At 27.9% G+C, this 12327-nt stretch overlaps 5 protein-coding genes across 5 annotated transcripts; 2 read left to right on the forward strand and 3 right to left on the reverse strand.

Annotated features, from left to right (window-relative positions):
* Nucleotides 1–10: 10 nt before the first annotated feature.
* On the reverse strand, nucleotides 11–1237 carry EIN_017560 (leucine rich repeat containing protein BspA family protein; the record flags this gene model as incomplete). The annotated part of the gene is made up of 1 exon (XM_004257180.1): nucleotides 11–1237. A coding segment is annotated over one exon (1227 nt), but the record flags the coding sequence as incomplete, so codon positions are not given.
* A 1278-nt stretch (nucleotides 1238–2515) lies between these two features.
* EIN_017570 (hypothetical protein) lies at nucleotides 2516–2995 on the forward strand (the record flags this gene model as incomplete). The annotated part of the gene is made up of 1 exon (XM_004257181.1): nucleotides 2516–2995. The coding sequence occupies one exon, from the start codon at nucleotides 2516–2518 to the stop codon at nucleotides 2993–2995; it is 480 nt and encodes a 159-aa protein (XP_004257229.1).
* A 1048-nt stretch (nucleotides 2996–4043) lies between these two features.
* Nucleotides 4044–5096, reverse strand: EIN_017580 (hypothetical protein; the record flags this gene model as incomplete). Its single annotated transcript, XM_004257182.1, has 1 exon — nucleotides 4044–5096. One exon carries the CDS (start codon nucleotides 5094–5096, stop codon nucleotides 4044–4046), a length of 1053 nt encoding a protein of 350 aa, XP_004257230.1.
* Nucleotides 5097–5374: 278 nt separating this feature from the next.
* EIN_017590 (hypothetical protein) lies at nucleotides 5375–6953 on the reverse strand (the record flags this gene model as incomplete). Its single annotated transcript, XM_004257183.1, has 2 exons — nucleotides 5375–6156; nucleotides 6326–6953. The coding sequence occupies 2 exons, from the start codon at nucleotides 6951–6953 to the stop codon at nucleotides 5375–5377; spliced, it is 1410 nt and encodes a 469-aa protein (XP_004257231.1).
* Nucleotides 6954–8059: 1106 nt separating this feature from the next.
* EIN_017600 (hypothetical protein) lies at nucleotides 8060–9418 on the forward strand (the record flags this gene model as incomplete). The annotated part of the gene is made up of 1 exon (XM_004257184.1): nucleotides 8060–9418. One exon carries the CDS (start codon nucleotides 8060–8062, stop codon nucleotides 9416–9418), a length of 1359 nt encoding a protein of 452 aa, XP_004257232.1.
* Nucleotides 9419–12327: the final 2909 nt, after the last annotated feature.

The following is a 12327-nucleotide window of genomic DNA, read 5'->3' on the forward strand; positions in this document are numbered from 1 at the left end:
CGCCAACAACATCAACTTCACTTGGGAAAGTTAATTTTGACAAATTTTTACATTCAGCAAAACAATAATTCCCAATGTACTTCATCTTCTTGGGCATGTAAACTTCAGCAAGATTCGAGCAGTTGTTAAAACAGGAGTCTCCCAAAAAAGTCACAGCAAGGGGGATATTCACACCTTTAAGTGTAACACAATTTTCAAAACAACTTCTTCCTACACTTTTTAAATCATTTTGCAATACAATTTCAACAAGAGAACTGCAACTATTAAAACAACACTCTGAAAGTCTTGAGATACCTTTTGGAATATTAATAATTGAAAGTGAAGAGCAATTTGAAAAACAGAATTTTCCAATTGTCTTTAAGTTTAATGGGAAATTAAATTCCGACAGCGCCACACACGTGAAAAAGCAGAAATCTCCAAGACTTACAGTGTCATTCGATACAAACACCCTTTCAAGTGATTTACATTCGTAAAACGCATTCTCTTCAAATTTAGTTGTGTTTGGAAAGAATTTGATTTCTCTTAAAGAATTACAGAAACTGAAACAGCTCTGTGGAATTGTTTTGATATATTTTGGGCATTTTATTTTCGATATATTGACGCAATTTGAAAAGCAGTTATTTCCAAGAAACAACAAATTTGTTGGTAAAACAATTTTTCTCAACATTTCACATTCAGAAAAGCAGTTATTTCCCAACGAAATGATTTCATTGTTTAATATCACTGATCTCAAATTTGTACATTTTTGAAAGCAACTGTTGCCAAGAGCAGTTAAATGATACTTATCACTTTCACTTCTTTGAAAAGGAGATTTGAAGTCTATTGATGTTAAAAAATAACACGATGAGAAACACGAATCTCCCAAAATATTCACATTTTTTGGAACTTCGTCGCCAAAAAATAAACGTTCGCTTAACCCATACATCAAATGAAGAAATTTATAACTCTCGTTTGTGTCTTTCGTCAAATGATAATACATGTAACTGGTTGGATAGTAAATGATCCGTTTAAAAAAGTGTATGTCAGAAAATGGTTCGTCTTCTTTGTGATATTGATGAAACGTTTCAATCTGTGTAAAGTATTTGAGTTGTGTTTTGGTGAGTGGAATCGGATTAAAATGGAACTTGTCAACTGTTTTTTCAAATTTTTTGCATACACACTCAAGGCGTATGAAATCGTCCATGGACATAAAATATTTTGAAACAATCATTGCACTATGACCATCCAACTTTTTCATAATTAAAATTTTATTATTTTAATTTTTTTTTAGAATATAAATATAGTTTGTCCAATTGTTTTAATTTAATGTAATTTAATTTAATTATAAAATAAATTATTTTATTAATATTAATACATAATACTATTATGTATTACATTAATAATTATTTATTAATACTTTTTTATTTTGAATTAATATTGAATAGTATTTCGGGTATTATTATAATAATCATATTACAACTACAAAAATAATTATTAACAATATTTATAATATAATGATTATTATTATTACTACCAAGCAATATAATAATTCATCTAATTATATATTACTTTTTTTTTACTTCATCAAAAAGTTAAATGATGTTTAATTTATTATAATATAAATTAAAAATCTTTGAAACGTTTATTAATGTCATACGAACAAGAGAAAGAAGAATACTACAGATTTAAGAATGAATTTTCTCAACAATTAGATAAAAGTTATTGTGAAGATTCAATGCATCTAACTGAAGAATTAGCAATTCAATGGAATTACAAAATAGAACGTAAAATACTTTGTTGCAATGTTGAGACCACAGAAGAAACAAAAGAAATATTAAAACAAAATTCTAATCAATATGAATTGGCACTTTCTTTATTAGTAAATAATATTTTTGATCAATTTAAACAACTAAAATTTGACAAGGTGTCTCAGAAAAAAGTAATAACTGACTTTTTAACTCAAAATTTGTGGCTTTTTTCGTCAACAAACGTTGGGACTCCTCAATATGACTTTAAAATTTTATTTTCAACCACAACGAAAAATTTTGTTGAATGTGTCCAACAAACGGATGAAACGTGTTTTGAATTGTTGTTGTTTTTACATTTTTTGAAATACGCATATTCACCAAACAAACATAAAAATTTTAATTCTGGAATTGGTATTATCAATTATTTAAGAACAGACCCATATTTCTGTTACACAGAATTCGATGATAATTTTCGAAACAATTACAACCAACTTCTTTCAAAGTTAGACCGTCTTGTTAAAGAACGTTCAGAATTGGAAAAAGACATTCCAAAACAAATAGGAAAACTCATTCAGTTATATCAAAAATTGGCTGAGAAAAATTGTCCAATTGTTGTTGTTACTTTTGAAGAATGGTACAATGAATTAGCCAAAACTGTTATATTACTCAAACGTGATGATAATGGTAAAATAATTGATAGACACGTTTACAAGTTCCAGGTGAAACAATACATGAAACCAAACACTATTTTCAAGGTGAATGACCAAACTTTTCGGCTTAAAATTTACATGAAAAACTATGTGTACGATGAAAGTAATGGACAAGTTGTACTCAAAATACGACCTGAGCCAAATAATCAATTTTATAGAAAAATAGTCGTCCACCCAAATGGGACTTCACTTGTTTATAATGATTTTGAAAACGGAAAAGTTACATTTAGGAACATGGGTGTTGATGGTGGTGATTTTGTGTTGATAACTGACTATTCAGATGATCATTCTTTAAGCAAAACTTCAGAAAAGCAAATTGATGATGAAATAAAAAAAGACAGAGAACTTTTTGTGAATCAAAAACAAATCGTCATTAAGAAATTAGAAAGTTTAATTGCTTGCAAAGAAAAAATTCAAAAGACTGAAATCGAATTTAAAATAGAAGATCATAAAATGAAAGAACTTAAGTCGAATATAATTTCCGCAACAACTCTTAACGAGTTAAGAAAAGTACTGCAATTTAAAAAGTCGCAATTAGATCGTCTTTTAGATAATTAAATTGTTTTTGGTTTTCATATCAATTGTTATTTAAACTTATTTTTTAAAAATTTGTTAATTTAATAAATAAATTTATTATTTTTTTATTTCAATTACAGTAAAATTGTTATATTTATATATTATTTATAATAATGGTTATAAAACCGCCTATTCTTTTTAATTACTCTCTCATGTATTAATAATAAAGATATGACAAATATATATATATTACAAAAACCACCTCTAACATAAAAGTTTATACCATCCATATTAAGTCATTGTGGTAAACAGTATCATACATGATATTATAATATTATTAATTAAATCTATCGAAACAAATGATAGCAGCCCAAAAGGCTTTATATTACTGTGTATATAACTATAAAAAACGTTAAAAATCACTTGGAATTGCTTTTGAGAATTGCAGTAGTTTGTTTTATACGAGACATAAATTCGTCAAAACTGATCGATTTACTTCCATCAAAATCACATATAGAAAACAGTAAATTGCAAATGTTATTATTTGGATCGTCTTGAACGCTATTTACCAGCTTCTTGAATTCGTCAATTTCAATAGTCCCGTTGTGGTTTGTGTCTATCATTTTAAATAATGTATAACAAAGTTTTTCATATGAAATTCCATTCATTTCATTAAAAATTGAAGCAATTTTAAACGCGATTTGTTTGTCAATTATTGTTGTTTGTGGAATTTTGTATTTCGAAAAATTAAAAATTAAAATGAGCTCAACGATTTCTTCTTTTTCTGCATCAAAATGGAAGTGTTCGACTATATTCTTTGTTATAAAAAGAATGTTACAGTCGCCAACTTTCATAATTTCATCTTCAAGTTTTTGGTTTTCTTTTGACATCTAGTTTTTATTATGAATAATTAGTTTAGAAATTAATACTTTATTTATTAATTTATTAATTATTACAAAATTAAATACGAGAAGTATAAGAAATTAATAATTATTTATAGCACTATTATAATTATTATAATTTTATTATAATGTTATTATTATTTTATAAACCAATTATAAACTAGAAATTTAATAAAGCAATACTTTAATTATTCGTAGAAATGATTATAATCAAGAAAGTCATTAGGGTCGAGGGGATAATTACGAAATATGTCACCTTCTTTTTTAAAGTACGCGTTGTGTATTGCAATATAATTAAAGAAACACTGCCACGCTCTTGTATTGAGTGTTTTCAAGTCACCAAGTACAATACACCCTTTTTTGGCTCTAGAAAGTGACACATTTACTCTACAGTAATCTCCAACGAACCCAGGATAGTGAATAGTATTCGATCGAACAGTAGACACAATGATATAGTCTGCTTCATTTCCTTGAAATCCATCAATTGTTGCGACTCTGGAGTCTTGGTTATGTCTTTGTTGTATCAAATTTTTTTGTTTAGTGTATGGTGTAATAATTGCGATATCATTTTTATTGATGTCTTGTTGCTGTAGTTTTTCAAATAAAATGAGTGCGACTTTGTGTTGATCTTCATTGAATAAACTTTTGTCTTTGTCCATATGATTTTCTTTGTAATCAACATCAATGAAAATATAAGGAAATGAATTTTCAAAAATGGCATTAAACACGTTGTTTTCATTTGATATTTTTGTGTAGGCAAGTTCTTTTTTATAAAAAGACGTGTTAATAAATTCATGTATTCCAAAATCCATTCTATACTGCTTTTTTAATGTGGTGATAGGAACATTTTGCATGTAAATTAATCTTTCCATTGTTGATGTGTTATAGCGACCACTCTTCCCCGGTTGACTTTTCACAACAGCTTGAAGTTGATTTAAGTCCCCTATTATGACAGACCTCTCACCACGAAAGAGACCAATTGCACTGTAAGGTTCTAAGACTTGTCCAGCTTCGTCTAAAATAGAGAGATCGAAATGAATGTGATTCAAATAAGGCGACAACGCCATACTACTTGTGGCTACAATGCATTCTTTGTTTTTAGTAATTTCAGAAAATTGGTCTTTTATGTATTTTTCAATTGGCACTTTGAATGTATTAATTAATCGCTGTTTTTGGTGATCATTCCAATTTTGGGGGTTCGTCACAAAGTCCAATTTTTCACTCAGCATTTCAAACTTCATTTTCCCTTTAAATTTTTTAGAAGTCTTTTTACCTACAGTTTTACAACCATCTCCATCATCTTCTTTGTCATCTTTTACTTCATTTTCTTCTTTTCATTTGTATTTGGTTCATCTTTGCTCACTTTTAATTGTTTCTGTAACAATTTAGTGTCATCTTTTGGTTTTATATCTTTGTCATCTCTTCTTTCACCTCTTCGATTATTTTCATTTATATTGTCATTTTTTCTTCTTGCCAACGTCCAGTCTCTGACATCTCTTTCTTCAGGGTTTTGCATAAATTAATTAAAAGTGACCTTATATATACTGTCTTCCAATATTTGTTCGTCAACTTCTCCAATTGAGTCGTATGGTAATAATCTAAGAACATGCAAATCTTCATTGTGTAAATAAGTTTGTAAGACATCAGTTGCTGAGTTTGATGAAGCCATACACAACAATCTTCGTTTGGTGTGAGTGATTCTATTTGTTTTATCCTCTTCTTGTAAGTTTTCCAACAACGTTTTACACATCACAGAAGCACATTTGGTTTTACCCGTTCCCGGTGGTCCAATAATTATCGAAATTTTGTTATTCATTCCATTGAGAATCGCTTTAATCTGGTCTAAGTTCAAGACTTTCTTTTGTTCAGCTTCTATATCGTTTTCATTGTATTTGTCTGGTTTGTGTTGACAAGTCTTTCCCAACAATTCATCAATTTTTGGATTGCCTCTGTTTTCTTCCACAAAATTGTAAAACTTCTCTTGTGTAGTTTGGTAAAACCGAGTAAAAAAGAAGAGTCGAACAAGCTTAAAATTGTGTAGCAACTCTTCATCAAGTTTGGTTTTTTCCTTTAATGGACCTTCTGGAAAATCGAAATAGTTCTCATCAATATTAATCTCATATTCATTATTACTGATTCGAATTACTCGACCCATTACAAACTTTGGAACCTTCTTCATTACATCTTCTAAAATATCATAATTTCGATCGTCAAACTTATCATCAAAAAGGTAAAAATTGCCCTTAGTAATAACTGAAGCTGCCTCCAAAACAAAAAAGACACCTTGTATTATATTTGATGCTCAATGTGCGTTCACGGAACTCAAGAACACATCTATTAACACGTACTACAACACCTGTTTTTACATTTGTATAATTAAAATGGCGAAACGACAGTCTGTCAAGTGGGACGACATTTACATTGTTTTCAAAACGCGTTTCCGATTGTTTGACACAATCTTCAAAAACACTTATCTTATCATCAACTTCTTCTTCTTTACGAATGAAATAGTCATATGTTGCCCAATATTCATTAATGTTATCATAATAAGAAGTCACATTAGTTCCATCGCCTTTGTCCTTTGTTACATGTTCGAAGTTTCTTACATATTGCGTTGTTACATCAGCTCCAACTTCATATACAAAGAATTCAGTGTGAAATACACTTTCTAAAACGAGAGGACGACTATAAAGGCCTTTATTGGCTTGTGCTACAATTGTGTCGTTTCTGAGACATGTGTGGCATATAACTTTTTTGTCGGTTTCTTCGTGTATCTCTGGGCACTTTGTTTCTTTGTTTTCAAACTGTTTAGATTCCTTTTCACATTTTCCACCCGTTTTAATTGATGAAACAATTTCTTTGTCTTCTTTTTTAAAAAATTTCAAATTAAAAATGTTCGAATCTTCGCAATTACAACAGCAAAGCAGCTGTCCTTTGTATTTGACGTTCTTGTGCCCAGTTGATGATAAATGAAACATGATGTGACTTAATAAGAGTCCTTCGATTTTCCCATTGCAAAAATAAATACCACAATCATCACATTGAATCTGTGTTGGAAATTCACAATAAGTGCAATGGTTATCTTCTATTTGCGCCATAAAATAATTAAAACAATTTTGAGTTTATTACTGAGATACTTTATGATAATTATATTTTGTTTTTATACAAACAATGTCAAAGTTTGTAACTTAAAAAAATAATTTGTAATATTATAAACTATAATTTTCTTTATTTTTATTTTAACCATAAGTTTTTTTAGTTTATAATTGAATGTTACATTTTCAAAATATTTTTGTGACGATTTTATTTCACAGTTAAAAATAAAATTTTGCTCATTCAATTATCAAAACGTTTTAATTCTGATTTATCAGATTAATGTCACTAAAATAATTCATAACGTCATTTATATCTTGAAATTGTTAACAATAATTATTATATTATGTAATTAAAAAAAAAATACAAATTATATAATAATTTGTTTTTGTATTTTTTTTAGCTGTAACAAAAAAATACAAAAAAATTGATTTATTCTTTAGACATTTATAGTATAAATAATTAAACATTTTAATAAACCTAATTCTTTTATAATATTTTTTTTGTGAAAAAAATTGGATCTTTTTTATAAAAATAATATTATATTTTAGTTAATAACTATTATTTTATAAAAACGAATTTAATTATTAATTAACACTTGTAAATTAATCAAGAATTGAAAAAAACACTACATTTGTGGTAAATACTAAAATATAATATTTAATAGTATAATTCAAATAAAACATAAAAACATAACAAAATTTTATCTTCGTTTTTTCTTATATTACTAAAATTAATAAAAAAAACTAAAAATATAGTAAGTTTCATTAAGATGAATTTGGATAATTCTTTAAGTGAAATTCATTATTTTGAAAAACAAAATTATTATATTTTAAACATAATCTTAAATATGTTTATATATTAGATCATTTAATCTAATAATATAATAGTTATTTTAATTATTTTGAAAATATAAGAGTAAATATAAAATAACATGACAAAAATTACGAAATTATTTTCAAAAGCACAAAAAGTATTTTAATGCACTTTTTTTCAACATTCAAAAAGTGTACAAAATTTTTCTTTCGAACTCCAAACCAAAAATTTCTCGCCTGTTTAGAATTTATTCGACTCGAAGTTAAGAGCAAATTCAATAAAACAATTTATTCAAATGTCAAAACAAATGTCGCTCAAGGATTTTGATTATCCCTGCAAGTACAAGGCTGACACGACAAGTAAATACTTTAGTGAAGAATTGCCTGATGTCATGTTTGATCAGTTATGGCAACAACTGAAAGGTGCAGCTGTTATGACATTAACCAAGTATGACCCGACACATGCAGACGTCTACAAGGGAATGTTAGCCAAAGGTGATTCCTTGTTTGATCCACAGTTTAAAAGTATGATGAAAGAATACTTTGCCGGGTGTTTTGATGTTAAATCTGCAATGACACAAACGATCTTTAGAAATGTTGTTGGGAAGATTATGTGTTATATGCGCTTTAGCACTGAAAGAGCACTTTACAGTGAAGAACTCTCTAAAGTTGAACTCAAACGTCCTCTTTTCATCACATCACTGCCACGAAGTGGCTCTACATTCCTTCACAATTTGATCGCTAACGACCCAAGAGCAAATGCCATTCAACTTTTTGAACACATTTGCCCTGGAAGTCATACGATGGCCCACGACGCACGAATAAAAATAATTCAAGATCTTTTGGACCAATTCCACAAAAACTCGCTTGAGGACTTCGACGCAGTTCACAACACAGACTCTCCTCTTAACTACGAGGAAGAAGCATTTTTCATGGAAATGCTTGGGCAGTGCTTTGTCATGTCCTCTTCAATTCCACGTATAGAGCAGTACAGAGAGCATTTATATAATGCAGACTTTCATTATGTCTACGAAGCACTTATTGATGAAATTAAGATGCATTTGGTAGAATACCCAATCACAAGAAAAGACGGGTTTGTCTGTTTAAAGGCAGTCAATCACTTTGCATCAATGGCACCAATGCTTGACGTCTTGGGTGATGAGAAGTACGAAGCCAACTTTGTGTGGATCCACAGAGAGCCAATTGAGCAGTTGAAATCGTTCATTGTTCTTATGGTTGGCTTGCAAGGCAGATTTGAGCATGATCTGGGAAGAAACGACATCGAGTGGATCAATAAATCTGCTGTAACAATCAACGAAATTGTGTTGAAAAATATTATAGCAACACGAGATGAGTGGATCAAAAGAGACCCCAAGAGAGCAGATAAAATAATCGATGTTGGATTCAAAGAACTCACAACACATCCTAAAGAAACTGTACAGAAAATTTACAAGAAATTTGGAATTGACTATAACGAGGAAATTGATAAAGCACTTACAGCTACTATTGAAGACAAAGACCCACAAAGAACTCATGGAAGAAAGAAACACATGGAACACATCTATTTGTTTGATGAGGAGGAAATTAGAAATAAATTTAAGTTCTACTATGATAGATTCTCGGAGTACTTGCCAGAGTATTATGGAAAGAAGTAATTCAAAAAGTGAAGTTTTTTATATTTAAAAAATATTAATCGAATTGGTGATAAAAGTCCACTTGATAAAATTAACTATATTTTATGATAAACAACCATTTATTATTAGTTTCTAATTTAATTTTTATTATATTTCATAAAAGTATTAATTATATTCAATTGAGATATCAAGACGACTTTCAACGAAAACAAATAAAATTGTTTTTTGAGATGGATAGAATGAATTTTTTTAATCATTTTTTAATTATGTTTTTTGATTTTTTTGGTTTTTATTAATGTTTTTGAAATAATACAAAATGTTTTTTAAATATAGTAATAAATATTATGTTTTACTATAAATCGAAAACGAGCTGAACTTTTTCTCACTTGCTATGATAATCAAAAAAACTTTACAAGTAAAAAAAAATAAAATTTATTTAAAAAACATGAACCAAACAAAAATCATCACGAAAAATGGAGGAGTTAAAAAGATTAAAAAATACCATTTGATTTGGAATCCAATAGCAATTAAAAATATCAACCAAGAACATATGAAAATTATAAATGAAATTTTGCCTTCTTGTTTTTTTCCAACTTCGTACATGAAAAGTGAGCAAAACCCACTCAAGAGTTTAGACCGAGTATAATAAAACACTTTCTCTGGGTAACTGTAAGTGGATTGGTTTGCTATACAAGCCAATGTCATTAACATGTTGAACAATGAGAATATCAATAACGCATTTATCAAATAGTTTGTCACTTGTAATCCTCCATACATAAAAATAGCACCAAATAAGAGTTGAATTGTGGTGGTAAGAAGAGATGGAATACAGTTACACCTTACTATGTTACAAAACAAATAAAAAACTCCAAAATATAAGATATCGATGATAATAATAGTTTCAACATGTGAAGAGATTAAAGCATCTAAAATCGAGTATTTCATTATAAAAAAAGAAAAGAGCATTTTAATCAACACATAAAGAGGAAAAACACCAAGTGAAATAAACTTAAACCAGTTCATATCACTTTTAATGTATCTGAAATCAAGTTTATCAATTAAATGAAAAGGAATGGCATTATTGTGTACTCTTTTAATTAATTTAATATTAGTCAATGTGTTGATATTACTGGCACTTGATTCAATTTCTTTTAAATTGATTTTTTCAACTGAGTTTGGGAGAGTGACATTTGAGCAATAGATATTTGCTGTTTTCACGTTATCAAAACATTCACAATTTGTCTTTTCGTATATATTAAGTTTGCTTGGAAGATACAACTGTTGATATAATTTTGTTTGAGTTTCGAGTTGTATGAATGAAAAGTCGTAGCTGTGTTTTAAGGTGTACACAAAACAACCGATTGGTCCTTCAATTACAAAATTGAAATTATAAATTTGAACCAGCTCATTAATCTTTTTATATAAATAGTAATGTTCTGGTCGGTATCCCAAATTTCTGATGAAATTCAATTTAATTATTTTCTTAACATTTAGTGGGATCAATTGATTTATTAATGGATCAAAATCAAATGGAAATGTGAATTTGGTTGGGTCAAAGCTTGTTTCAACTATTTTGAGTGATGGGAACCTTGAAAAGTCAAAAGTCCTGTTTTTATTGAAAACATCTTTTTTGAATACAATCTTTTCAACAAGATTTGTATCTTGAAATTGTTGATCAACTTTTGAAATAAACAATGTTTTAAGAGATATTCTACAATGAAAGAAATTGTTATAAACGTCTTGATAAAAGACCAAAAGTTGATTATTGAACTTTGATGATTTAGAAAAGATGTTATTATTGAAATTGACAAGTGAAAGATGCTCAAAATTGTCAAATAATGTTGGGTCTTTTAATTCAATGAGTTTTTGATAATCTGCAATTGATATGGTTAAAGTCTCGATATTTGGAAGGTACTTCGAAATAATTTGAACTGTTCGTTCACAATTTAATGAACATTCTGTGGACCAATTGTTTGTTTTCATTGATAACAAACTTTGTGAAGTAGCATGAGAAACCATATTATATTTGTAAAGATTTGATGGAGGCAAATATAATACAATATTCATCAGATAGACGGGTTCCAGAATTACCATTTTAATGAAATTAATAGTTTTTTTTAGTTGTTTTAATATTTTTTATACTAAATGATTTATAAAAATATCATGTTTTTAATAAACATTCGAAATGAATTTAAATGATTTATTTTAAAAATGAATTATCCATTTTTATTGTTTTTTTTATTAAAAATATAATTATTTATGAGTAAAGTCATTCTTAAAACCTTGCAACTTTAAGTGTCAGTGCAACTTTGTTTATAGTATAATTATAGTAAAATAATTATATGTATTTATAAAATTAAACAAGAAAACACAAACAAATTTTTTTAAAACTATTACTCCAATTGAATTACTATAACTAAACTATAACTATATTTACATAATTTATTTTGGGTTGCACCATTCAACCGTCTTGTGTTTATCAAAAATTTGCAGCGAAAAAGTTTTTGAACCACACGAGTTGGCTTTATTCATCATTTTTGTTTTATAAATGAGATGTTTAACATCTGCACTATCCACAATCGGTTTACAACGCTGTTTTATTCGTTTTATGACAATTAAAATTCCGAATTTTTATACTTTTTATTAGAACAAGCAGTTGAACTCATTATTTAATTATCGAGTTATATTTTATGTTGATTTATAACATAATTCAACTTTTTGTTTTTGTTCAAAAAAGAGTTTCCCCTTTGTTATGAGTAAAAAACAAAGAAAAATTAAAGTTGCACACTTATTTGGAATGACTTTATATCATTATATTTAATTCCATTACATTAATTGATAAAAAGAATTGACAAAAGTGACAATTACTTTAAACTTCTTATTGTTTGTGTTATACAAACACAATATTAGATCTGATTAAATTATATTAT

Source organism: Entamoeba invadens, assembly GCF_000330505.1.
Source record: "Entamoeba invadens IP1 unplaced genomic scaffold scaff_1105074724629, whole genome shotgun sequence".
NCBI classification, from domain to species: Eukaryota; Evosea; order Mastigamoebida; family Endamoebidae; genus Entamoeba; species Entamoeba invadens.